This window comes from Mustelus asterias, chromosome 8 (genome assembly GCF_964213995.1).
Source record: "Mustelus asterias chromosome 8, sMusAst1.hap1.1, whole genome shotgun sequence".
Lineage (NCBI taxonomy): Eukaryota > Metazoa > Chordata > Chondrichthyes > Carcharhiniformes > Triakidae > Mustelus > Mustelus asterias.
In genome coordinates this window covers 115754529-115779524 of record NC_135808.1, presented here as the reverse complement: position 1 = coordinate 115779524, position 24996 = coordinate 115754529, and the positions used below count along the sequence as shown (strand labels likewise).

Here is a 24996-nt window from a genome sequence, read left to right as displayed (position 1 = left end):
GAAAAAGTGCTGGAAAATTTCAGCAGGACTGCCAGCATCCGTAAGGAGAGAAAAGAGCTGACGAGGATCACCTGGACTCGAAATGTCAGCTCTTTTCTCTCCTTATAGATGCTGCCAGACCTACTGAGATTTTCCAGCATTTTCTTTTTGGTTTCAGACTCCAGCATCTGCAGTAATGTGCTTTTATCTAGTCTAACTTAAAACCTGAAGTCTCTTGAAGAAAGGTGATTGCTTAGAATTTGGTGTACAGCCTTCAGATTCAAATTAGATTTTGTTATTCAATTTCATTGAAATGTTTCACATAAATAAGCAGCTAAATGGTTACTTGAGAAAAGTTCTCTCTCAATTGTCTTTTTAACTTGTCACTTTATTGCCTAAGGAACTCATGAAATCCTGCAGATCTGCTTTAGTATAGGAATTACCTGAAACTTATAATGAGATATTATGATGGATTTATCCCACAAGCCGTTAAAAGTTAATGCAGAAAAGTGAAAAATGATACATTTGGTGAGAAGCACAAAGAAAGGGAATATAAACTAAGGGGTGCAATTCTAAAGGGATGGAGGAACAGCAAGACCTTGAGGTATATGTATGTAAATCATTGAAGTGACAAGGCAGGTTGGCAAAGGTGCTTCAAAGTCAGGAACCTGGACTTTATAGAGGCATAGAGTACAAAAACAAAGAAGTTTGGTGGACCTTTATGAAGGGCTGCTTTGACATCAACTGGAGTAATGTATGACAGGAATGTGAAGGCTGTAGAGAAGGTGCAGAAAACATTTCCGATGTGGTTCCGGGGGTGACGTTTTGTTATGAGAATAAATTGGAGAAGTTGGGATTGTTCTCCTTGTAGAAAAGAAAATTAAGAGAAGATTTGATAGAGGTATTCAAAACGTGAGGGGTTTAAATAGAGCTGAGGAAAGAAACTGGTGGGAAGGTCAAGAACCAGAAGACACGGATTTAAAGTAATTTTCAAAGAATCTAAAACGACATTAAATTCTTTTTTAAGCAGCGAGTGGTTAGGATCTGGAATACACTATGTGCGAGGGTGTTCTAATTATTATACATTTTAATAAATTGGGTGTTATTGTCATAGTTTGTAATGGGTTTTTTTTGTTTATCAATCCAATCAAAGTCCAATTCAGAGTCTCAGCAAGTGAGACATTCCCGATTCAAGCTGACAAGACAGGCCTCTCACTTCCTGTCTTGGGCTTGATCTACATGATCCAAGCTGATTGGAGCAGGCATTGCACCTCCTCCCAGGCTTGATCTCATTTGCATCTTAGCCAAAAGGCCAAGATGCCGCTTTAAAAAATTGCTTCAAATGAAGCCTCAGTGTAACCTCATGACTTCAGACAAGTGCAGGATGTCGATACTACACTTGATCTTAGCCAAAAGGCCGAGCAATGGTTACCTAAGAAAAGAATTGGATAATTAATTGGATAATCTGGGTGCCCCCTATTTAAAAAGGGGGCGGCACGGTAGCACAGTGGTTAGCACTGCTGCTTCACAGCCCCAGGGACCTGGGTTTGATTCCCAGCTTGGGTCACTGTCTGTGTGGAGTTTGCACATTCTCCTCGTGTCTGCGTGGGTTTCCTCTGGGTGCTCCGGTTTCTTCCCACAGTCCAAAGATGTGCGGGTTAGGTTGATTGGCCATGCTAAAAAAAATTGCCCCGAGTGTCCTGAGATGCGTAGGTTAGAGGGATGAGTGGGTAAATATGTAGGGATATGGGGGTAGGGCCTGTGTGGGATTGTGGTTGGTGCAGACTCGATGGGCTGAATGGCCTCTTTCTGTACTGTAGGGTTTCTATGACTTTCTATGATTTATCTGAAGGGAGAAAATTTACAAGCCTCAGGGCAGTAGAATGAGATGGGCTAAGTGAACAGAATTCCCACTCACCTGAAGAAGGGGCTTAGAGCTCCGAAAGCTTGTGTGGCTTTTGCTACCAAATAAACCTGTTGGACTTTAACCTGGTGTTGTTAAACTTCTTACTAAATACCTCTTGCAGAGAGTTGGCGTATGCAAATTAAATGACAGTAACCATTCCATGAAGGGGTGAACGTTTTAAGTCTAATGAAGTGGACTTCCACAGGGCCATAAAATGCAGCGAGCCAGGCAAAGATCTATTGACTTCGGTGGGATCAGAAAATCCCACTGGCTTGAGTTTCTGCCCACAGTCTTTTCCTGTTTCACCATTTTATAGGTGCTTGTGTTCCATTTTCCAGCCTTTGTCACTGCAATATTCCTTATGCCATTATCATAAATTCTGTAATTGTTTTTGAAGAGCTCAAAGTCTAATTACTAAACATTTTAACAAAGTGGGTTTTATTACCATAGGTTCTAATGTTTACCTGAGAAGAGAATTGATTTGCTGGGGTGATAGCGTTAAACTGCGATATGGAAAAAAGCCTGAAGACTGTCCTTACCTTTGGGCTCACATGCAGAAGTATACAGAAATTACAGCCAAAATCTTCTATGGGGTGCGGTTAGACAACTGCCATTCAACGCCTATTCGAGTCGCTGAGGTGCAGATTACATTTTCTCCTGTCTTACTAAGTTTTATTTTTAAGTACCTGTTTGAACTTGCATATTACTAATAGTACGTCTCATTTACAGAAGTTTCAGACTTTGGAGTGGTGTGTGTGTGTTTTCAGTTGCTAATAATTATGCACCTACTGGCCTTGTACTTTCTTAGTTAGGGCAAGCTCCAGGGTATCCACACGGTGGCGTTCCAGCTACAAAACTGGCCCATTCTACAAGGTCCGAACAGTTTCACTTAAATTGTGCTGTATCACCCGATTCGTTTGGTGGCGTGCCAAGTTTTTGTCATTTTCAGCTGCATGGTGGGTTTAAAGTTTAAATCAGTAGTTCAATTAATTTACATACACCTGAAATTCCTGAAACTGAGGGGGGTCCTGGTTGTTGTAATTGAGGACTTGAGACAACAGTGCTTAAAAACAAACAACTGTGACCAAGCCTGGCCTACAGAATAACAGTAAGAAGTCTCACAACACCAGGTTAAAGTCCAACAGGTTTATTTGGTAGCAAATACCTGGTGTTGTGAGACTTCTTATTGTGCTTACCCCAGTCCAACGCCGGCATCTCCACATCATGACTACAGAATAAGGCACATCTCTGCAGAAAGGACAGAATATCCCCAGATACCAGGGTTGGATTACCAAGGTTAGTGATGGCAATACAGCCACATGTTGGATACCCCGGCCTTAATTGTTTTGGAATAAGTGACTGCAGTGTCCTCACCAGATTACGCAGTACTTCAGTGGTTTCTATTGTGTTATTGGCAGGAAGGTAATTAATTTAAGCTGCCCTGGTTTCTTCTTTTGCTACCTGTCCGTAAATGGAAGGTGTTTTTGATTTTTGTTTTCCTCCCTTTATGAATGGTGGCATATTTTCCCCAATCCTTAAATTTGGAGCGTTCCAAACCTCTATGAATAAACTAAGGCAAGATAAAGTAAAAGGGCAGAAATAAAAAATGCTGGAAAATCTCAGCAGGTCTGACAGCATCTATGGAGAGAGAATAGAGCCAACGTTTCGAGTCTGGATGTCCCTTGGTCAGCTCTGAGATTTTCCAGCATATTCTGTTTCAGATTCTAGCATCCACAATATTTTGCTTTCATAAAATAAAAGGGGTTGGTTTATTTTTGCATACGTGCACATGTGGGAGAGGGGTTTCACAATGTCAGTCCCTTTGTTTTGCACAGATACAATACAAAGAGAGATGAGAGGAAGGAATGAGGTTCAGGGCCCAACCAAATTAAAATGCAAGTTAGCGTGTCCAGAGTCCAGGATCAAAAGCCTAATTACCTCAAAAGGGGAGGTTGTTTGTTGCAGGATGAAATGTCTTTCCAGAAATAAAACCTCCACCGGTGTCTTGACTTGGCCTTGAAGGCACAAATTCCAATGTTCCAGTAGTTCTGCAGTTTTGATGAAGGCCAGAGTTCTTTCTGGTTGCCACCTACTTGATGGTCAGATGGTAGACAGCACAGTCTGCAACTGGGCCCACAACACCATGGGATGCCCTGGGTTATAGTCTGGTTTGCTGCTCTTGTTCAGTTAGAGCCAGTCACTGTGTTAATATATTTTTCATTTATTAATGGCTTGGGAAATTAACCTGTCTTTAAAATCGTCAAACAGCAGGTACAATAATGATGTTTAGAACCTTACGACAGATTAAAAAAATATTGTTGTTGGGCAAAATTTTAATTTGCAAGTATAACGGGAAACTGCTGCAAATGTTGACAAGTGAAGCGACCATCTCAAACTATAGTAAATGAAGCAATAGGCAAGTATTCACATTCATATTGCAAATGGGAATAATTAGTAATTAGCTCAATGGGAATATGAACATATGTTGGGCTGATGCTCCCTCTTGACACAAATATTCTGGTTCAATTTCTGTGCTGAAGTATAACCTCACTCCAGCAAAAGCATGCACTGTCGCTTACTCAAAAGATCAATAATATGGAGAAGTGTTCAGAGCCCTGGGAAAACAGGAATATTGAGACCAATGGGACAGGTCTTTTAGAAGAATTGTTGGGCCAAATGGCCACCTTCCATGCTGTATGATTCTGAAGTTAAAGCAGTGGGTTCACCTATGAAACTGATTAGCATTATCAAGCTTGATGATGAAAGGGAAGTTAGAAAAGATTCTGTCCATTAGTTGAGGATACGACTGAATACCAGTGGAGTTGCATTTTGTAATCCAGTTCTCTCAAGTTGAGGTTTAATGACAACTGCAGACCTGTTCCAAAATTCATTCTTATTCATTCAAATTGATTGCTCGTTTTTGGGGAAAGTTGATCACAAGCATACCCATTTCATTTTTAAAAGTAAAAATAACGATGAAACTTAAAAATCGCTTTAAAAAAGTGTTATATAGTTCTTTTCATTTCCTCCATATTGCATCATCGGTATTATTGGCTTGCAATATTTAAAACTTGCACTATTTTTGCCTAGATTGCTAAACTGCAATTTAAAAATATGGGCCGTGATTCTCCCATCCTGCTGCTGGGCCCGGGAATGGTCGGGGGGGCCAGCGATTGAGCTGGCCAGCAAAGAGGGTGGCCGTCAATGTGGGGCCACTGCGCATGCGCCGATCTCAGCACTGACAGAACGGCACGTGCGCAGTGGCCCGCTCAGTGTGCTGATTTCAGCCTCCCAACGAGAATAGGCCCTGCCACCAGCAACCCCCCCCCCCCCCCCCCGAAATTTAGTGATATTCACGCAGGTGGTCTCTGCAGTGCACAGAGTATGGGAGATCCTTCTCTGAACTCCCACTGAAAAAAACCAACATGAATTACTCCAGTTTTCAGATGAGTTCGACACTTAGAATCTGTTTGCGAGAATTATTTCACATGTCCTCAGTTCCTGACACATTCATATACATGACTGTGGAGTACCATTATTTAACTTTGACGTTCATGGTTACAGGAAGCATCTGTACAATGTTAACTGTGATGTATTATTTGTGAGGGATGCTAATTGTGGCTAGATCAGTCAAGTATATACATGACAGCATAGCTTTTCACAAGCAGACAGCACGGTGACAATATCTTTGTTAACTGCCTGGAAATTAGACTTGTTTAAGGTACTTGGACACCTGACTTAAGAAAATGTGAAATAACCGTAATGAGCATGTAACTGATGATGTTCTTTCTCCTCTTCTTCCCGTCATTCCATTTCTGCTTTACAATTTACTTAACATTTGTTCTCTTCTAACTCTTTGCTTCCAATTTCTCCCACATCTCACAACCTCCCATTTTGCTAAATTAATTTTTCTGCATGGATTCCATCTTGATCTCACTGTTTTGCCCAGTCTGTGTCTTTGATTTTGCCATGCTTCCTACTCTTCTATGCCCATTCCTTGACTTTTGCTTTCTCACCTGCAGTATATGCTGGACACCGCCAGAAGAATACGACCTAATTTGTACGTAGTGGCTGAACTGTTCACTGGAAGTGAGGACATGGATAATGTCTTTGTGACTAAACTGGGCATAAGTTCCTTAATACGAGGTAGGCATGATAGTTTTCTGAATACAGTGTACTAATATGGTGATGGCTTATTGTCTTAATAAGCATTGCAAACTCGTGATGTAATCTGTTTTTCTAGAAACAGGTACCGATCAACAAACTCCAATTATAAACTGGATGGAAATAGTGGTGTCACTATATATGTAGCCATCTGTTTAATATTGAATGGTCAGTGTATACCTTGTTCCCTGAAAGGAGATTTCTCCATTATATATTAATGTATATTAATTTACTGTTTGCTAGGTTTGTTTTTAAAGTGTTCCACACAGTGAGTCAAAGTTGAGTCCAGCAGAGTTAGAGAACAGGAGTATTTAAAGCAGGAGAAAGATTTGTGAAGTGAGGGGATCAGGGAAGAAGGGTAAGAGGAGAGAATAAGAATATTACTAGAAGGGGAGTGGAGACAGATTGGTGGAAAAAATAGAAAATAGGATATGCTGAGTGACAGCCAAGGATCAAGACCCACTGTCTGTGTGGAGTTTGCACATTGTCCCCGTGTCTGCGTGGGTTTCCTCCGGGTTCTCCGGTTTCCTCCCACAGACCAAAAGACGTGCTGGTTAGGTGCATTGACCCCAAACAGACGCCAGACTGTGGCGACTAGTGGAATTTCACAGTAACTTCATTGCAGTGTCAATGTAAACCTTACTTGTGACTAATAAATACACTTTAAAAAAAACAAAGAGAAAACACTGGATGGGTTTCGCGGGCATGGAGGTCAATTAGGTGGAGGAATTCTGGCCACTGGGGCCAAAGTCCCAAAAAGATGATGTCTGAGGGTGAGGTTGATGGAATGGGGAGTAAAATGAAACAAACATTTTGTAAAGTTCTACAGGAGTTTCACTTGGTTGTGTGTGGTGGGGACTGGGGTTCTTAATGTTGGGAAGAAAGTGAACTTGTGGGGTAAGGTCAAAGTATACAGAGAGTGGGTGGGGCCACAAATCTCAGGAAGGAGATGAATCCTGAAGAACTATTGTGAATGTGAAAGGAAAATAGCCAAACAGGAAGCTTAAAGATTGTGTAGGGTCAAATTTTACAAAAACTGGTTTAAAATTAACATTACAAACATGTAAGTGCAAATTATTAGTTAGAAAAAAATGCAAGATATTTTGGAAATGGGCAAAAAACATTAAACCAATATTACCCAAGGAAGGCATTTATATAATGAGGCAGATTGACTGAATTTTGAATCCCAAGTTAGTTGGATACAGATGCTAGTTTTGTTTATACTATGATATTCTTGCTTTACGGAAATGCACATTGGGATTGGTGCCAGTCTGATGGAATTTTGTAGAAAATATATGCAAAGTCTGCCTGACTTCCTGAGCCAATGAACTTATCATCTATTTATCTACTAATGAGCACTTCACTTTTAATCCAGATCATAAAAAAGGGTGCCAGTGCTGATTGGTTGGTCATGGAGGTGGCTACCAATTGATAGAGTAAACAGTTGGCCGACTTTACAATCAAAATACGTTTTAAACACTGACATTTTAATTCAAATCTAACATTAAGCAGTGCCAGAAAATACAGCATGTATTCGCTCAGACTAACTAGTTCCTGTTTCAGTTCGTATTTCTCTCCTGGGTAGAAGGACAGGGCGTGAGCAGATTTTACACATTCCTGGTCAAAATGAAATTGCTGATGATGGTGAAGCTTTTGGGAAATGTGTCCGATGTGATTGTATAGCGCATCAGGGACCTCTAAATATCTGGCAACTTGGTTTAGTATGTAGCTTTGAGACATCTTATCAAATTGCCAGTACTTCATAATGAGATGCCCTTGGTTTGCATATCATGCTAGCTTTGTGGATGATTTGAGTTGCATTATCAAACCTCAGCTCATTTAACGTTTAAAAAAACTATTGAATTCCACGTACAATGTACCTGGTTTCCTGTCATTTTAGTGTCACTTACCATTAGTAGAGAGCTATATCTAGATCATTATTTTGAGTATTAAGGATGTAATTTAAATCATGAATTGCTTTGTCGTTTACTAATTTTCCACCCCTCTTCCCACTTAACCTCTCCTACTCGAATTTACTAAATCACATTTAATGTTTTGTTTGTTCTGGCACCTGCAGAAAATTTTGTACATGTATAGTAATGTCTTTCTGTGAATACTAATGTTTACTTTCCTCCCGATGACTGTAGTACTCTGATTTTCACAAGTTTGCAATAAGTCTCCACTCTGCAGTTTAGTAAAGACAATGAACTATCTGAAAAGAAAATTATATGCCAATTTTTATAACATTTTAACAAGCTATTTAGAATATGTACTGTATTATGATGAACTTACACACTTTACTTTCTGATCTATCTGCTACAGAGGCAATGAGTGCTAATGACAGCCACGAGGAAGGAAGATTGGTTTATCGCTTTGGAGGACTGCCTGTTGGATCTTTTGCGCAGCCATCTGTAAAGCCCCTCGTCCCCAAAATTGCTCATGCTTTGTTTATGGATGTTACCCATGACAATGAGTCCTTGATTCAGGTGCAGCATCACTAACATTTGTTGTCGATATTTACCAACAAACAAAATTCCTGTTGTAAATTGTCTGCATTACATAGAGCTGAATATTGATTACAGTTTTCCCACTAAAATATGTATTCTTCCAGCATGGTGAACCCCATCAGAGAAGCACATAAAGTAGTACTTGGATGTTTAGGTTCCTCCATTTTATTTAGGTAGTTAATTTAGAAATCTTTGATATTGTCCATTTTTACCCTGCCAGTCCTGGAGGACCACCTGCATTCTAGCCATGATAGTCGAGCCCTCTGCTATATCCACCTAAGTCGGGGGCAGCAGCAAGTGCCCTCTGAGACTGGGCCATGCTCTGCAGCCCTTCAGCCCTGACCCTCTGTGACTGGACCACGTTCTCGAGGACTGCTGCTGTAGCCCGCCAGGTCTCGGCGCTAGCCCGTGGGGGTCTCCTGCAAGCTCTCAAGCCTCTCAGCCATGGGCTGCAGAATCTCGAGAAGCCTGTTGAGGCCCTTAGCTGTGGTCCGCTATGACTCGGCCACGGCCCTCTGGGACTCTGTCGTGGCCTGCTGTGACTCGGCCAACACTTGGATCCTGCCACTCATAGTGAGGATTTCCTGCCCCAGACTTTCCACCGCGGATGCAACCCTTGCAGTGTTGGCCTGGGAACCACGCAAAACAGGCAATAGATGGTCCGCCTGAAAGCTTTGGGACTCTTCCTAACAGCCTTGCAGTCGGCCCAGTGTTGCTGTCAGCCCCTCCTGCATTCCATGGCTCTATGGCTGCATCTCTAGCAGCTGAGGGAGAAGTGATCACAGAGGCCCAACATGTAGCCTGGGGCCAGCTGAGTCCTCACCTCCAGCAGGCCCCTGCACGCCAGAGGCTTCGGATGTTCCCTCCTCCACCCGATGTACATCAGCAGATGTGTCGTGCACACCAGAGGGTGACCCAGAAGCCTCGCCACTAACTTGACCCACTGATGTGAGAGTCTCTGGGATGGTGAGTTGCGAGGTGGAAGCTGACGCCAAACTGGTGCCGGTCTCGGAGATCTCCATCAGTTTTCTCCCGGGAGCTTTCCAAGCTGTAAGGGGCCGGGTGGTTGGCAGCAGCAGTGGGGGCCGCAATGCCAGATGGCCCAGGCGTGTCGGGGTCTCTTCCTGCAACACAAGACACAAGGTTAAGTGCAAGGGAAGGAGTGGAATCTGGGCTGCATGCAACTTACTTGAGATTTCTCCAACAAGGTGGAGGATTGGCAGGTGCTCACTCCTATGCTCCAGCCCGACTATGCTGTCACTTAGCGTCTGCATCCCCTTGTCTCCCACAAACTCCAGCACTCACTCCTCAAAGGGGGTGAAGACTCAGATTCAAGCTCACCACCCCCTGTCTTCACCCTCTCCGGGCAGTAATAGGCATTCTTCTCCTGCGGGGACAGAAGCAGCTATGAAAAATCTAATGGCATGAGTCCTGCAGGGAATCAGGGGGTGGCCCTCAGAGGTGATCCACTTGAGTGGGAGAGGCGGGAGGTGCTTGGGCATCGGGTTGGAAGCATACAGGGTGCTGGGGATGGGGGAATCGAGGGGTCATTTAGGGGAAAGATGTTAAATGAGGTTAAACACTCACTCTTGCTACCTGGATTAGATCATTCATTTTTTTCCAGCATTGGTTCCCAGTTCTCTTGGCCACTGCCTTGGCACTAACAAACGCAGCCTCCCAGGCTGCGTTCCCATCCCTTCGCCTGGGACACGTCCAGCTGGGGTGAAGAGGGTGTCCTGCCATGCCTCCAGCAACCTGGTTAGGTCAAATGCTGAAAATCTGGGTGCTGTCTTCCTGGAGGCCATTTCCTCCTGCACTGCCTGCCTGTCTGTCCATCCTTGGTATTTTTATGAAGCTGTCCCTTGTTAGGGCAGAGCAGCAGTTTAGGCGAGTCACGCGCCTGTTAGAGCATTCCAGCGAGTTGATGGGGCGGGGGTGAGGGGGAATTGTGCCTCTTCGATGATCGGGGGGCAGAAAGAGAGGGTCACGTCAGGAGGGCCAGGAGGTGATGAGCACATGGGTTCGGGGGGGTGAGGTGGGACAAGGGGGTCAGTAATGTTGGAGGCAGTGGGGCTCCGATGTCCATGGGGAGGGGGGGGGGGAGGTGGAGGCTGTATCTGGCTCGGGGTGTTTTGCCAGGAGAGCTGTTTTTTTTCGTTTTTTCTGCGCACGCGCGGTTTGTGGCTCTGATCTGAACTGCTGGCCGTCTGGCGAGTTAAGCTCCGCCCACTTCCTCTTGTGGCCAGAAATGGTCTAGCCCAAAGTTTCAGAGACAGAGTGCATAAGATTGGGCGTGAAAACTCGCCCGAAAAATGGATCAGGCATTCTCCCGTCTTCACGCTAGCTGGACACTTAGAACAAATTTTGTAAAATTCCGCCCTTTGTGTCTGTCTGCAGAGGGTACGAATAACATCCCAGAAACTATTATGAATCAGAAGGTGATAGGGAGGGAGGGAGGGACTTTTACAAACAATTACAACCATTAGGGAAAGGTTACTGAGAAAATTATTAAAGCTAAAAGCTGACAAGTCCCCAGGTCCTAATGGACTTCATCCTAGGGTCTTAAAAGAAGTGCCTGCTAAGATGAGATGTATTGGTTTTCTTTTTCCAAAATTCTGGAAAGGTCCCATCAGGTTGGAAAATAGCAAAAGTGATTCCTATACTCAGGAAAGGAAGAAGACTGAAAGCAGGAAACTACAGGCCAACGAGCTGAATACCTGTCTTAACATCCATAAGGATCAGTGCTGGCGTCATAACTGTTTACAGTTTGTGAGGTGAAAGTGACAGCCTTTGACATCAAGGCTGCATTTGACCAAGTGTGGCATCAAGGAGCCCCAGCAAAACTGGAATCAATGGGTATCAGGATGCAAACTCTCCGCTGGTTTGAATCATACCTGGTGCATAGAAAGGTAGTTGTGGTTGTGGAGGGTCAGTCATTTCAGCTTTAGGACATCTCTGCAGGGGTCCCATAGGGTAGTGTCCTAGGCCCAATCATCTTCAGCTGCTTCATCAATGACCTTCTCTCCGTCATAAGATCAGAAGTGGAAATGTTCGCCAATGATTGCACAATATTCAGCACCATTCGCGACGACTCAGATACAGAATTAGTGCATGTTCAAATGCTACAAGATCTGGACAATATCCAGGCTTGAGCTGATAAGTGACAAGTAACATTTGTGCCCCACAAATGCCAGGCAATGACCATTACCAATAAGAGGCACTCTTGCCACCGTCCCTTGACATTCAGTGGTGTTACCATCACTGAATCTCTCACTGTCAACATCCTTGCAGGTGGTGGTGTTCCCTTGGTGGTATCTGCTACCCTTGTCCTTCTAGATGGAAGTGGTCGCGGGTTTGGAAAGTGCTGTCTAAGGATCTTGGTGAATTGCTGCAGTGCATCTTGTAGATAGTGCACACTGCTGGGGTTACCATTGACCAGAAACTCAACTCGCCACATAAGCACAGTGGCTACAAGAGCAGGTCAGAGGCTAGGAATAGTGCGACGAGTAACTCACATCCTGACTCTCCAAAGCCTATCCACCATCTACAAGTCAGGAGTGTGATTGAATACTCCCCACTTGCCTGGATGGATGCAGCTCCAACAACACGCAAGAAGCTTGACACCATCCAGGACAAAGCAGTCTGTTTGATTGGCACCACATCTACAAACATCCATTCCCTCCACCATCGATGCTCAGTAGCAGCAGTGTGCACTATCTACAAGATGCACTGCAGCAGTTCACCAAAGATCCTTTGACAGCACCTTCCAAACCCGCGACCACTTCCATCTAGAAGGACAAGGGTGGCACCATCACCTGCAAGTTCCCCTCCAAGCCACTCACCATCCTGGCTTGTGGAGGAAATATATTGCCATTCCTTCGCAGTCGCTGGGTCAAAATCCTGGAATTCCCTCCCTAACGGCATTGTGGGTCAACCCACAACATGTGGTCTGCAGCGATTCAAGGAGGCAGCTCACCACCAACTTCTCAAATGCAACTAGGGATGGGTAATAAATGCTGGCCAGCCAGCGATGCCCATGTCCCACGAATGAATAAAAAATAATTATATCAATGACTTGGATGAAGGGACCAAAGGTATGGTTGCTAAACTTAACTGCTGACACAAAGATAAGTGGGAAAGTAAGTTGTGAAGTGGACGTAAGTCTACAAAGGGAAAATTTTAGGTTAAGTGAGTGGGCAAACATTTGTTAGATCGAGTTAAATTTAGGAATATGTGAACTTGTCCACTTCCACAGGAAGAATAGAAAAACAACATATTATTTAAATGGAGAGAGATTGCAGAAGTACAGAGGGATCTGGGTGTCCTGGTGCACGAATCAAAATCCCATGTATCTCCCTCCAGAGCTAGGTGGGTGGAAGGACAGGGCACCAGCATATTGTATACATTCCTGGTTAAAGTGAAATTGCTGATGGAAGCAAAGCCTTTGGGAAATGTGTCCAAGGTTGCCATTTCGCATGTCAAGGATCTTGAATATATCTGGCAAACTTGGTTTACTTTGTAGTTTGAAATGACGCAAGTCCTTGAATTTTTCTTGCTCCAATACTGGCGTGCTTCACAATTATCAACCATTCAGTCTTGTACCTTGTTAAGAGCTGATGGAGATCATTGAATTTCAGTGAGTTAAAATTCAAGGTGAACTGTTCATTACTTCATTGCTATAACTAAGAGATGCTTCTTTTAACATTTGAAACCATTTATTTTAAATTAGGTGATCAATTGCGGATTAACATGTAAACCACAGGTATGAATTTCTACATGAATCAATTTGTCTATTAATTTTGATCAAGCATAATTTCCTTTGTTTTGCAGATTCGTTCTGTTTATGATGCTCTTCCCAGTTCTACTATTGTTTCCATGGCATGTTGTGCCTCAGGAAGCACAATGGGTTATGATTACCTAGTACCCCATCAGGTTTGTTTGAAGGATAAGATTCATTGCAAAAGGTTTTAAAGATTTGTATTTTTTAATGTTGCTGCTGAACATTAATTTTGTTTTTTAAAAAAAGCTAATTGTTTCGGGGAGGCAATGGCCTAGTGGTATTATCACCAGAGTATTAATCCAAAAACTTAGCTAATGTTCTGGGGACCCGGGTTCGAATCCTCACCATGGCAGATGGTGGAATTTGAATTAAACTAAAAATGTCTGGAATTAAGAATCTACTGATGACCATGAAACTATTGTCGATTGTCGGAAAAATCCATCTGGTTCACTAATGTCCTTTAGGGAAGGAAATGTGCTATCCTTACCTGGTCTGGCCTATATGTGACTCCAGAGCCACAGCAATGTGGTTGACTCTCAACTGCCCTCTGAAATGACCTAGCAAGCCATTCAGTTGAAGAGCAACTAAGAGTCATAGAGGTTTACAGCATGGAAACAGGCCCTTCGGCCCAACTTGTCTATGCCGCCCTTTTGTTAAAACCCCTAAGCTAATCCCAATTGCCTGCATTTGGCCCATATCCCTCTATACCCGTTGTACCCATCTAACTATCTAAATGCTTTTTAAAAGATAAACTTGTACCCGCCTTTACTACTACCTCTGGCAGCTTGTTCCAGACACTCACCACCCTCTGTGTGAAAAAATTGCCCCTCTGGACACTTTTAGTATCTCTCCCCTCTCACCTTAAATCTATGCCCTCTAGTTTTAGACTCCCCTATCTTTGGGAAAAGATATTGACTATCTACCTTGTCTATGCCCTCATTATTTTATAGACCTCTATAAGGTCACCCCTCAGCCTCCTACGCTCCAGAGAGAAAAGTCCCAGTCTATTCAGCCTCTCCTTACAACTCAATCCATCAAGTCCCGATAGCATCCGAGTAAATCTTTTCTGCACTCTTTCTAGTTTAATAATATCCTTTCTATAATAGGGTGACCAGAATTGCACACAGTATTCCAAGTGTGGCCTTACCAATGTCTTGTACAACTTCAACAAGACGTCCCAACTCCTGTATTCAGTGTTCTGACCGATGAAACCAAGCATGCCGAATGCCTCCTTTACCACTCTGTCCACCTGTGACTCCACTTTCAAGGAGCTATGAACATGCACCCCCAGATCTCTTTGTTCTGTAACTCTCCCCAACGCCCTACCATTAACTGAGTAAGTCCTGCCCTGGTTCAATCTACCAAAATGCATTACCTCTCATTTGTCTAAAATATATTGCTCAACTAAGGTTGAGCAATATATGCTGGCCCAGCCAGCGATACCTATGTCCACGAATGAATAAAAAAATCCCACTTAGTCGTTTGGCTTAGCAATTACTATGTACCTTCCTACCCTCTTTCCTGCCAAATTCCAACAATGTCGTCAATGAGGTCCTAAACGTAGATTGCAGCATTTAAAATTTAACACACATTCTGTGCGTATTAAATTACTTTCAGTACTTTGTGTTAACAGTTTCTGTTCTCTGCTTTTGTATGTTAATAGATATCTGTGGTTTCAGAAGAGAGGCTGTACCCTAAATATAATCCTAATGCACGCCCAGAATATCGAGGGGAATTAAATCAACACAGTGGAATCATTGCAGGAAAAAATGCAATTAACAAACTTCACCAGGAACTTGGAGCTAATGCCTTCTTTCAGGTGTGGAAATGTGTAATTCTCCGTTCTGCAAATTTAGCAGCAAGAGGATAAATTAGATTTCTTGATGTCATAGAATCCATAGAACCTCTACAGCACAGAAGGAGGTCATTCGGCCCATCTAGTCTGTACCGACTACAATCCCACCCAGGCCCTATTCCCGCAACCCCACACCTTTACCCTGCTATTCCCTCTGGCACTAGGGTCAATTTAGAATGGCCAATCAACCTAACACGCACATCTTTGGACTGTGGGAGGAAACTGGAGCACCCGGAGGAAACTCACGCAGACACAGGGAACATGTGCAAACTCCACACAGACAGTGACCCAAGGCTGGAATTGAACCTGGGTCCCATATGCTGTGAGGCAGCAGTGCTAACCACTGTGCCACTGTGTTGCCTGTGTCCTTTGAATGAATTTAAAAACTGTGAGCGATGCATATTCAAATATAATTGATGTGCGTTTTAGGTGTACGTGGATCAAGTGGATGAAGACACCGTGGCAGTAACACGACATTGTCCAAATAATCACAACTCAGTAGTGGCTGTGTCACGCACTGCGTTTAGGGACCCGACAAAATCTTTCTATAAGGCTGATCTGCCTTCAATGTGTATCCCAGGTAATCTTTCAGCTTTCTTATAATAAAGTATTATGGTAATGGCTAACAGTATCTTAAATAACTTTAATAATTTAATATTGCTTCTTTCATAGCATGATGATAGGGACAAAACTTTAATTCAAGATTCTAATTATACTAATTTTAAAGAGCTATAAGACTGCTTATGAAGAAACAATGGGCTGAATTTTCCTGTCACGCCCACGATGGGAATCATAGCGGACGGGACACGGATCATGCAAAGGTCCATTGACATTGGGTGGAATTTTCCAACTTGAGGACGAGCGTGGCTGGAAAATCCCGTCCAAAGAGTTTGGGGCCTTTTACATAAAATAGCAGTGTGTAATTGTTTAATAAATACACAGTAAATAATATCTAAAGGAGAATATGTAATTTTCCCCTGTGAAAATTTGTTGCAGTATCTCTTCCTTATCTTGCATCTAGTTCTGAATGGCCTCAATTTCCCTTTCATTTAACATTGGAAAGACCAAAACCTTTGTTCCCCTATATGGACTCCTCTTCTGTCTGGGTACTGTTCATGATCTCCATGTATGTTTTAACCCTGAGCTGAGCTTCCAGCTCCATGTCACACCATCATGAAGTATGCTTACAACCACCTTCATTATATAACCCTGAGTTTATCTCCAGAATTAACTAACTACTCCAGTAAAATGTCCTGGCTGGCGTTACACTATCCATCCTCCAAAAACTTGAGTTCATACAAAGCATAGTACATTTATAAAGAGAGAAGCAAAAAAAAAATTCATTTTACCGTCCAACATTTCTAAAGTGCTTCAAAGTCAAAGAGTTGATGTTGTTCTACATGGACTTTAGCAAGGCCTTTGACAAGGCGCCGCATGGTAGGTTGTTGCATAAGGTTAAATCTCACGGGGTCCAGGGTGAAGTAGCCAAATGGATACAAAATTGGCTTGATGACAGAAGACAGAGGGTGGTTGTAGAGGGTTGTTTTTCAAACTGAAGGCCTGTGACCAGCGGTATGCCTCGGGGATCAGTGCTGGGTCCACTGTTATTTGTCATTTATATTAATGATTTGGATGAGAATTTAGGAGGCATGGTTCCCCGTTTGCAGTTTGCAGATGACACCAAGATTGATGGCATAGTGGGCAGTGAAGAAGTTATCTAGGACTGTAATCGGATCTTGATTAATTGGACCAGTGGGCTGATGAATGGCAGATGGAGTTTAGTTTAGGTAAATGTGAGGTGATGCATTTTGGTAGATCGAACCAGGGCAGGACTTGCTCTGCTAATGGTAGGGTGTTGGGGAGAGTTATAGAACAAAGATACAGGTTCACAGCTCCTTGAAAGTGGAGTCACAGGTGGACAGAGTGGTGAAGAAGGCATTTGGCATGCTTAGTTTCATTGGCCAGAACATTGAATACAGGAGTTGGGACGTTTTGTTGAAGTTGTACAAGACATTGGTAGGGCCACGCTTGGAATATTGTGTACAGTTCTGGTCACCCTATTATAGAAAGGATTTTAATAAACTAGAAAGAGTGCAGAAAATATTTACTAGGATGCTACTGGGACTTGATGGTTTGAGTTATAAGGGAGGCTGGATAGACTGGGACTTTTTTCCCTGGAGCATAGGAGGCTTAGGGGTGATCTTATAGAGGTCTATAAAATAATGAAGGGCATAGATCAACTAGATAGTCAATATCTTTTCCCAAAGGTAGGGGAGTCTAAAACTAGAGGGCATAGATTTAAGGTGAGAGGTGAGAGATACAAAAGGGTCCAGAGGGACAATTGTTTGACACACAGGGTGATGAGTGTCTGGAACAAGCTGTCAGAGGTAGTAGTAGAGGCAGGTACAATTTTGACTTTTAAAAAGCATTTAGACAGTTACATGGATAAGATTGGTTTGGAGGGATATGAGCCAAATGTGGGCAATTGGGACCAGCCTAATGGTAAAACCTGGGTGGCATTGAAAAGTTGGTCCGAAGGGCCTGTTGCCATGCTGTAAATCTCCATGACTAGTTACCTATTATTCATTGTTATTGTGAAGGCAAACTTAGCATTCAAAAGCTGATACAAGCGAAATGTTTTTCACACAGTATGTGGTTAAAGTCTGGAATGCACTACCTGAGAGACTGGTGGAGGCAAATTCAATCCAGCCTTTGAGAAGGGAATTAGACTATTGTTTGAAAAGAAGAATGTGAAGGGTTATGGGGAGAAAGCAAAAGAATGATCTCTCTGCCCTGTGGCAATTCTGAGATTCAATTTGTGAATAGCAATTTGAGATAAATGGCCCGGTAGTCTGTTTTTGGTGTTGAATGAAAGAGAAATGTTGCTGCTATTGGGGTGAAAATTCCATACTTATCATCAAACAGTCCCATGGGATCTTTTGCATCCACATGTGGTGACAGGCGGTGACTCAGATTAATTAACTCATCTGAAAGCCTGCACCTTCAACAGTGCAGCACTCCTCAGGATTGCACTGAAGTGGCAGCCAAAATTATGTGCACAATGGGCTTGAACCTATGTCTGACTCAGGTGCGTATCTTATCAGTGAGCTTTAACTGACATTTATATTTTCAGATATTACTATGAAGTGTGGTGCTCAGTGACAAAATAACTTGGATATATTGGCCTATAGTATGCTCCTGTAAGAAGACAGTTTTTTGATGTGAACTTTTTCTATTCTTGCATTTTGGCTAAACGTACTGTGAAAATTACCTTTACTGCAGGTAAAATAGAAGAGATTGTGATGGAGGCCAAGACTCTGCAGAGAGCAACTGATCCTTACAAGAAAGACGGGTATAACATTAATGGATTACCAGAATATACAGTGAATATCCAAGAACACCTTCAGGTGAAGAGCACATCCTCTTTTTATGGTATTATTTGTTTTTCGTTCATGGGCGCACTGTCGTACACAGGTTCTTGGTTCACTAATTGCTGATGTTTTACTCTGGGGCCCTTGTTCTGGGCAGTCTTTTGTCAGTGGCGGTTTGCCGATCCCTTCCACTCTCGGACAGGGCAAGGAGACAGCTCCCAAGTCTACCCCAGCCAGAATGGAAATCAAACCCGCACTGTTGACATTGTTCTGAACCACGCGCTAGCCATCTCGCCTATTGAGCTGACCAGCCTCTCTATGGTTTTTTAAAATCTCTAAATTATTATGAAGGCACACCGGAACACATGCGCTTAATAAGTAAACTTGCATTGAAAAAAGTTTAATGAAAAGATAAATTCATGTTCCTCCTCCAGTTAAAAGACAGCCAAATTGTTAAAGCAGAGATAACTTCGAAGGATCGCGAAGACTACGTGTATGAAATTAAGTTTGAAAACTTTCCTCCTGGAAGCATGATTATCTTCCGGTAAGTGAAGCTGTCCTATAATTTTGTGACAGAAATTGTGACTGGAATTTTCTGGCTGTTCACGGTGGAATTTTCCCATCCCGTTGCAGTAATCGCAGATTTGGCTTGGCTCCAAATTCTCTGAGTTCGCTGGAGTGGGGAGCTTGGCGTGAACGGGTGGTTAGATCACACCCGTGTATTTCAATTAAATTTATTTTGATAAATTTCTGTAAAGCGTTCTCTCTTTTCATGTTCTTTATAGGGTGGGCCTCGATCCAAAGGCCCAGGAAACAGTTGGAAAGCTCCGTCATCATCTTTCTCAATTTAGTCCTCATTATAAAGCTGGCAGTATCCCTGACTTGGAAACTCCGCCGATGCTAACTAGTTCATTTGCATCGTAAGTAAGACATTTTCTATGGTGTGGTAGTTTATGGCTAAATTGAAAAGAAACTCTTTGGAAACACTACTCAACTTTTATTGACCTGAAAGAAATAAAACGGTTTCAGTTGGCACTTCACAGATACCACACTATTAATTGGAAAATTGTGAAAATAAATAGACCTGAAGTCTTGATCTGCTTGGACAGATTTGCAATTTCTGTTTGTATTTTGGATTTGCTGTTTCTTTTTGCTTGCGACCTAACTAATGATGATTTCCTCCGATTCATATTTGTGTCTCCCTTTGCCTCTCTTACCCGAGTGTCATGCTTCAGACAGTTTAAAAGAAAAGTTTAGCTGTATATCTACTGCTTTTTCTAGGCTTGACAGGCTGTCCCCATTCCATGGTGACAGTCACAAATTCAGAGACAGCTGCCACTGAACTCTAGGTGTGCATATTTAGACATATTGTCCAATCGGAAGATCAAAGGATGACTGTAACGCTGCCATTTCCTGCTCTCGACCTGAATTGGAAAACTTCATCAACTTTGCTTCCAATTTCTGTCCTCTCGCTTTGGCACAGTCCACTCTGACTCTTCAATTCCCTTCCTCGACTTCTGGTCAGCCTTTCCCCAGAAATGCAATCAACAACATTTGTTATAAACCCACTGACCCTCAGAATTACTTCAATTTATTTCCTCGCAGGTTGTAAGAATTCCATTCCATTCTCCCAGTTTCTCCATCTCCGTCTCTGTTCTGAAGAGGCAACCTTTCAAACCAGTGCCTCTGCTATGTCCACCCTTTTCCTCAACTAAATATCCCCCCTCCATCCCCAGCTAATGGTTGAGAGGGTGCTCAACCACCTCTGACCAATTTCCTGCCCACTGCTCTCTCCCATTCCTCTTCCTCCCAGAGCCACGGTAGGGTCTTGTCCTCTCCCACTCCACCAGCAGATCAGCCTACATTTCTGCCACCTCCAATGTGATCTCACCACCAAATACACCTTCCCCTCTCTTTCAGCATTCTGAAGATATTGCTTCCTCTGCGACACCCTGATCCACCCCTCTATCAACCATAATAACCCACCCCCTCCCCATGGCTCCTTTAATGTAAGCATGGGTGATACAACACCTGCCCTTTTACCCTCTCTCCCCTCACTATCCAAGGCCCCAAACACTCCTTCCAGATGAAGAAGCAATTCATGCGCACTTCTTTTAAGCTGGTATACTGTATTTATTGCTCACAATACAGTCTCTTCTACACTGGGGTGACCAAACGCAGACTAGGTGACACTGACGTCTGTCTTCGGCCTCCTGTAGTGTTTCAGTGAAACTCGGTGCAAGCTTGAGGATCAGTGCCTCATCTTCCGATAAGGTACTTTGCAGTTTTCTGGACTCGACCTTGAGTTCAGATTTCAGATTTTAATCCCTGCCCCTCCGATGTCATTCCAAAATTTTCCCATTTCTATTGAAAGATCATGACTTGAAACACTAACATTGTTTCTCTCCAATGAAACTGCTAAACTTGCTGAGTGCTTCCAGCATTTCCTGTAATTATTGTAGGAAGATTAAAAGGATAGGCTAGCTTAAATACAGCTCTATCTTACTAGCAGCTCGATATTATAAAAATGCACCAGACTCTATCTACGCTGTTAATGAGCACAGTCTTTGGAGATCTGTTTCTTCCTAGTAAAATTGCTATTGAGCTTTGAGATTATATTCCTTCTGTATAGTTTTGCAGTCTTGTAATCTTGCCATCTTGGAGAATCAGACATGAGTGGCCATCCTCCAGTGGGTATCCTGATCAGCTATGGCGGGCACCAGTGGAAGATCCTTTCGTAAAAACGCACAGGCGTAAAAACAATTTTTTGGCCTCCCACCAAATTCCGCCCCACCCCCTCCACCTTAATTCCTCTTCTGTAAATCTCTTCTCATGTATTTTATAGCTTCAACTAAGTGTATAATCTTTCCAGCATTCTGTTGAATGGCAATTATTTCAAATGTTTTCCCATAAAGCCCCCGAAGTCCAAGTGAATTGACCCTCAATTGCAAGATGTTATCAAATGCTCTGAAGGAGAGTCACACGGACTCAAACGTCAACCGTTTCTCTCTCTACACTCGCTGCCGAACCTGCTGAATTTTATAGCATTATCCATTGTTTTTAATATCAAAAGTAATCTGAACTCTCAGTTCTGCTTTAAAAGTGTAGCAGGCTCTCTTTGTGAACCTCTGACCGATGGATCAATATTTTGAGAATCTGAGCTCTTTAGAAATGCATATAGTCATTACTATTGTTTAATCAAATAATCATTAAGAATTAGAAATTGCAACTACAGACCAATGATTGGGGATTGACTTGTTTTGAAGTGATTTGCTATAAATGCAATGCATTTTATTCATGTGCATCTTATGCTTTTTTTAAAAAAAAAACTCCTACAGTATTGCCACCGGTATTACACTGGCTGACCTCAATCTGTTGCTTTTCCGATGTGACGTTGAGGAACAGGAGGATGGAGGAGGTTGCTATAGTATTGATCATATTGGACCTTTGAAGTACGCCGGTTTGCAAGGTAGATGGACTTTGCTGTTCGGTTGCATTGGTAAACTATTGTGAATTAATATATGGTGCCGAATTCTCCCAAAAACGTTCCAAGTGTCGAATTTGTGTGAAAAGTGGAGTAATTCACGCTGGTTGTTTCAGTGGGAGATCAGACAAGAACCTTCCACACTCTGTGCACTGCAGAGTCCACCAGCGTGGTAAAATCTGCATTAGGTATTTAAAAGCTTGTATTTGCATTTACAGGAGGGAACTTAATTGCAACTTGTATTTCTAGATTTTTAAATGTACTTCGCCAAATTATGCACATCCACCCGATAAGAACCAAATTTAAAAATAGTTGGAGAAGCAGTGGGGTTGCCAGTTGGCAGTAGTGCCACAGCCGGTAAAAAAAGCAGTTTAAAACCTGGGATGCTGGAGGTTTCTTGGCTTCTCAGCTGATCAAGTTAGTGTTTAAATGGCTACACAGACCCAGGAAAGCTCTGGGTTCAACCCAATGCTGAGTTGCGTGATTGCAGCCAGGGCTATCAGTAGGAGATGGTACTTGGATTCACTGTCCTTGAGTTAGAATCATAGAATCTACAGTGCAGAAGGAGGCCATTTGGCCCATCGAGCCTGCACTGACAACAATTCCACCCAGGTCCTATCCCTGTTACCCCATATGTTTGCCCTCCTAATCCCCCTGATGCTAAGTGCCAATTTAGCATGGCCAATCAACCTAACCTGCACATCTTTGGACCGTGGGAGGAAACCAGAGCACCCGGAGGAAACCCACACAGACACGGGGAGAATGTGCAAACTCCACACAGACAGTCACCCGAGTCTGGAATTGAACCCAGGTCCCTGGCCCTGTGAGGCAGGAGTGCTAACCACTGTACCATTGTGCCGCACAAGTTACAGAAGGCAAAACAATTAGCCAGAGTTTCTACCTCTGGTTGTTGTTTAGCTGTCCATTTTGAAAGTGCGCATGTGTGGATAAGGCTGTGATTAGCCCTCTGACAGCTCATTGTTCAAACATACACTGAAGAATAGTCATTGCTGTTTATTGAGCACCATAAATACCACGCACAAGCACCAATGGGTGGAATTCACCCAACTGCGGACCAAGTCCTGTGGCAGGGACGGGAAAGTGGATTTTTTCCTGCTCTAGAAACCGGTGTGAAAACACCAAATCTTAAGATCTGACCTCATTAACTATGGAACTGGATGCTTGCGCCTGATGGCACACAGTCTACCTTCCTATCTGGGTGCCATATTAAAAAGGTGTCCATCATCACTGACCCACTATGGTCCTCCTGCAAGTGAAAATGGCTTTCAAGGAGTACTCTTGAAGAAGATGGACTTCCTAAGAGAGGATGGATTCTTCAGAGGGTGTTTTTTGAGGTTGGAATGTGGACCCCCTGCCAGGTAATCGAATCTGGAAGGGCCACCTGCAGATGTTCCCACGCCTACCAACTGCCACTTCACCACTGCTGCAGTGTTCCAGAGTCTGGGGTTGCCGGTCGGTTTCCATCCTGAACTCCAGAGGCAGCCCCAGGCTAAGGTGGGTCCTCATACCTTCACGCCACGTCGTCGCAAATGTGTTTTGCACGAGCATGTTTTCCCGCTGATGTCACGGAGCATCCGACGCGAGTGGCCAGGCATCCACCTGTATCCCATTCGCAGGATGATTTTCACGCCAGCCTCCAGTGGGTTTCCCAGTCAGCCATGGCGGGCACCAGTGGAAGATCCCACTGTAAATACACACAGGCGTAAAAACAATTTTTGGGCTGCCCTTCAAATTCTCCACACACACCACACACATGCGCATCAGGAAGGGCTTGGGAAAATTAATGTCTTCAGCTGAAAGTAATTGAGGGAAAGGGATTAAAAAAGCTGTGTAATATCTGTTTGAAACACTGGATGGCACCAGTGTTCATAGATGAAATCACCATCAACTTAAACTTGCATCTAATATTGCACCTTATTTCCACAGGTGGTTTATCATTAATCTATATTAAACTTAACTGACCTTAGGAATTTCAGGAAAGTATACTGGATGTTACATATAGTTCACAGAATTAATTAGTGGATAAGTGTTTTTTGATACAAATACGGAATTAACCTTATGAAAACCCTTCTAAGGCACATATTGACTAAGACTGTGTGCTTTATTTAGGATTCATATCAGTACTTGCAGATATTAGACCTACGAATGATCTGGGACATCCTTTGTGTGAAAATCTGAGGGCTGGAGACTGGATGATGGACTACATTTCTAATCGTTTGATTGCACATGGAGGCAAACTTGAAGAGGTATGCGTGGAAGTGATGTGTGTTTGTGTTCTGGTCACCTAGACCCCATCTACCTTTCCTCCGTTAATATCCTCCTTAAAACTCACTTACTCTCTTTTCTAAATCAGGCTTTTGGGCGCTGCACATTGTAGAAAATGGAAGTTCTTGCATCGCTTCAATAAAGTTTTACTCTTTGTAACCAAAGTATTGCGCATACATTTGGAATCATTTTCTGCTAAAAGTGTAGCAATGAATCCTGAATTAGAAAGCAGAAACACCGTGCACTTAACTCCTGGTTCTGCTTGTTATTTTTTATTTACAGAAATTCTACTCTGGTTCTAAAACTTAATCTCTCCGTATTTGCTGTAGCCTAGTTGGTGCACTCTCACCTCCTAAGTCAGAAGTCTCTGAGAAACCTGAGCACATAATCTAGGCTGACACTTTAGTGCATTACAGAGGGCGTGATGGACTGTCAAATGTGGCATCTTTTAGATGAACCATTAAACCCTGCTGCGTTCTCAGGTGGATGTTCTCATGGTTCTTTTCCTTTGAAGAGCATGGGCATTTCCCTTGATGCCCTAGCCAGTATTTACCTGTTAATACAAATCACCGAGAAAACACAGGTTATAAGGTCATTATCAGTTATTGTGTGGAGCTTCCTGTACACAAATTGGGTACTATGATTCCTACATTCTAACAGTGAT

General features: G+C 43.0%; 1 protein-coding gene across 2 annotated transcripts in view; it reads left to right on the top strand.

The window, feature by feature from the left end:
* LOC144497470 (glycogen debranching enzyme-like) overlaps positions 1-24996 on the top strand; it is a 99702-nt gene that overhangs the window by 43068 nt on the left and 31638 nt on the right. For both annotated transcript variants that reach the window (XM_078218791.1, XM_078218790.1), the window contains exons 12-22: positions 2336-2523; positions 5908-6031; positions 8372-8535; positions 13387-13488; positions 15000-15155; positions 15621-15771; positions 18474-18598; positions 18997-19106; positions 19348-19482; positions 21901-22031; positions 24177-24313. In XM_078218791.1, coding sequence (XP_078074917.1) covers positions 2336-2523; positions 5908-6031; positions 8372-8535; positions 13387-13488; positions 15000-15155; positions 15621-15771; positions 18474-18598; positions 18997-19106; positions 19348-19482; positions 21901-22031; positions 24177-24313 — 1523 coding nt within the window. The remainder of the gene's footprint in view (positions 1-2335; positions 2524-5907; positions 6032-8371; positions 8536-13386; positions 13489-14999; positions 15156-15620; positions 15772-18473; positions 18599-18996; positions 19107-19347; positions 19483-21900; positions 22032-24176; positions 24314-24996) is intronic.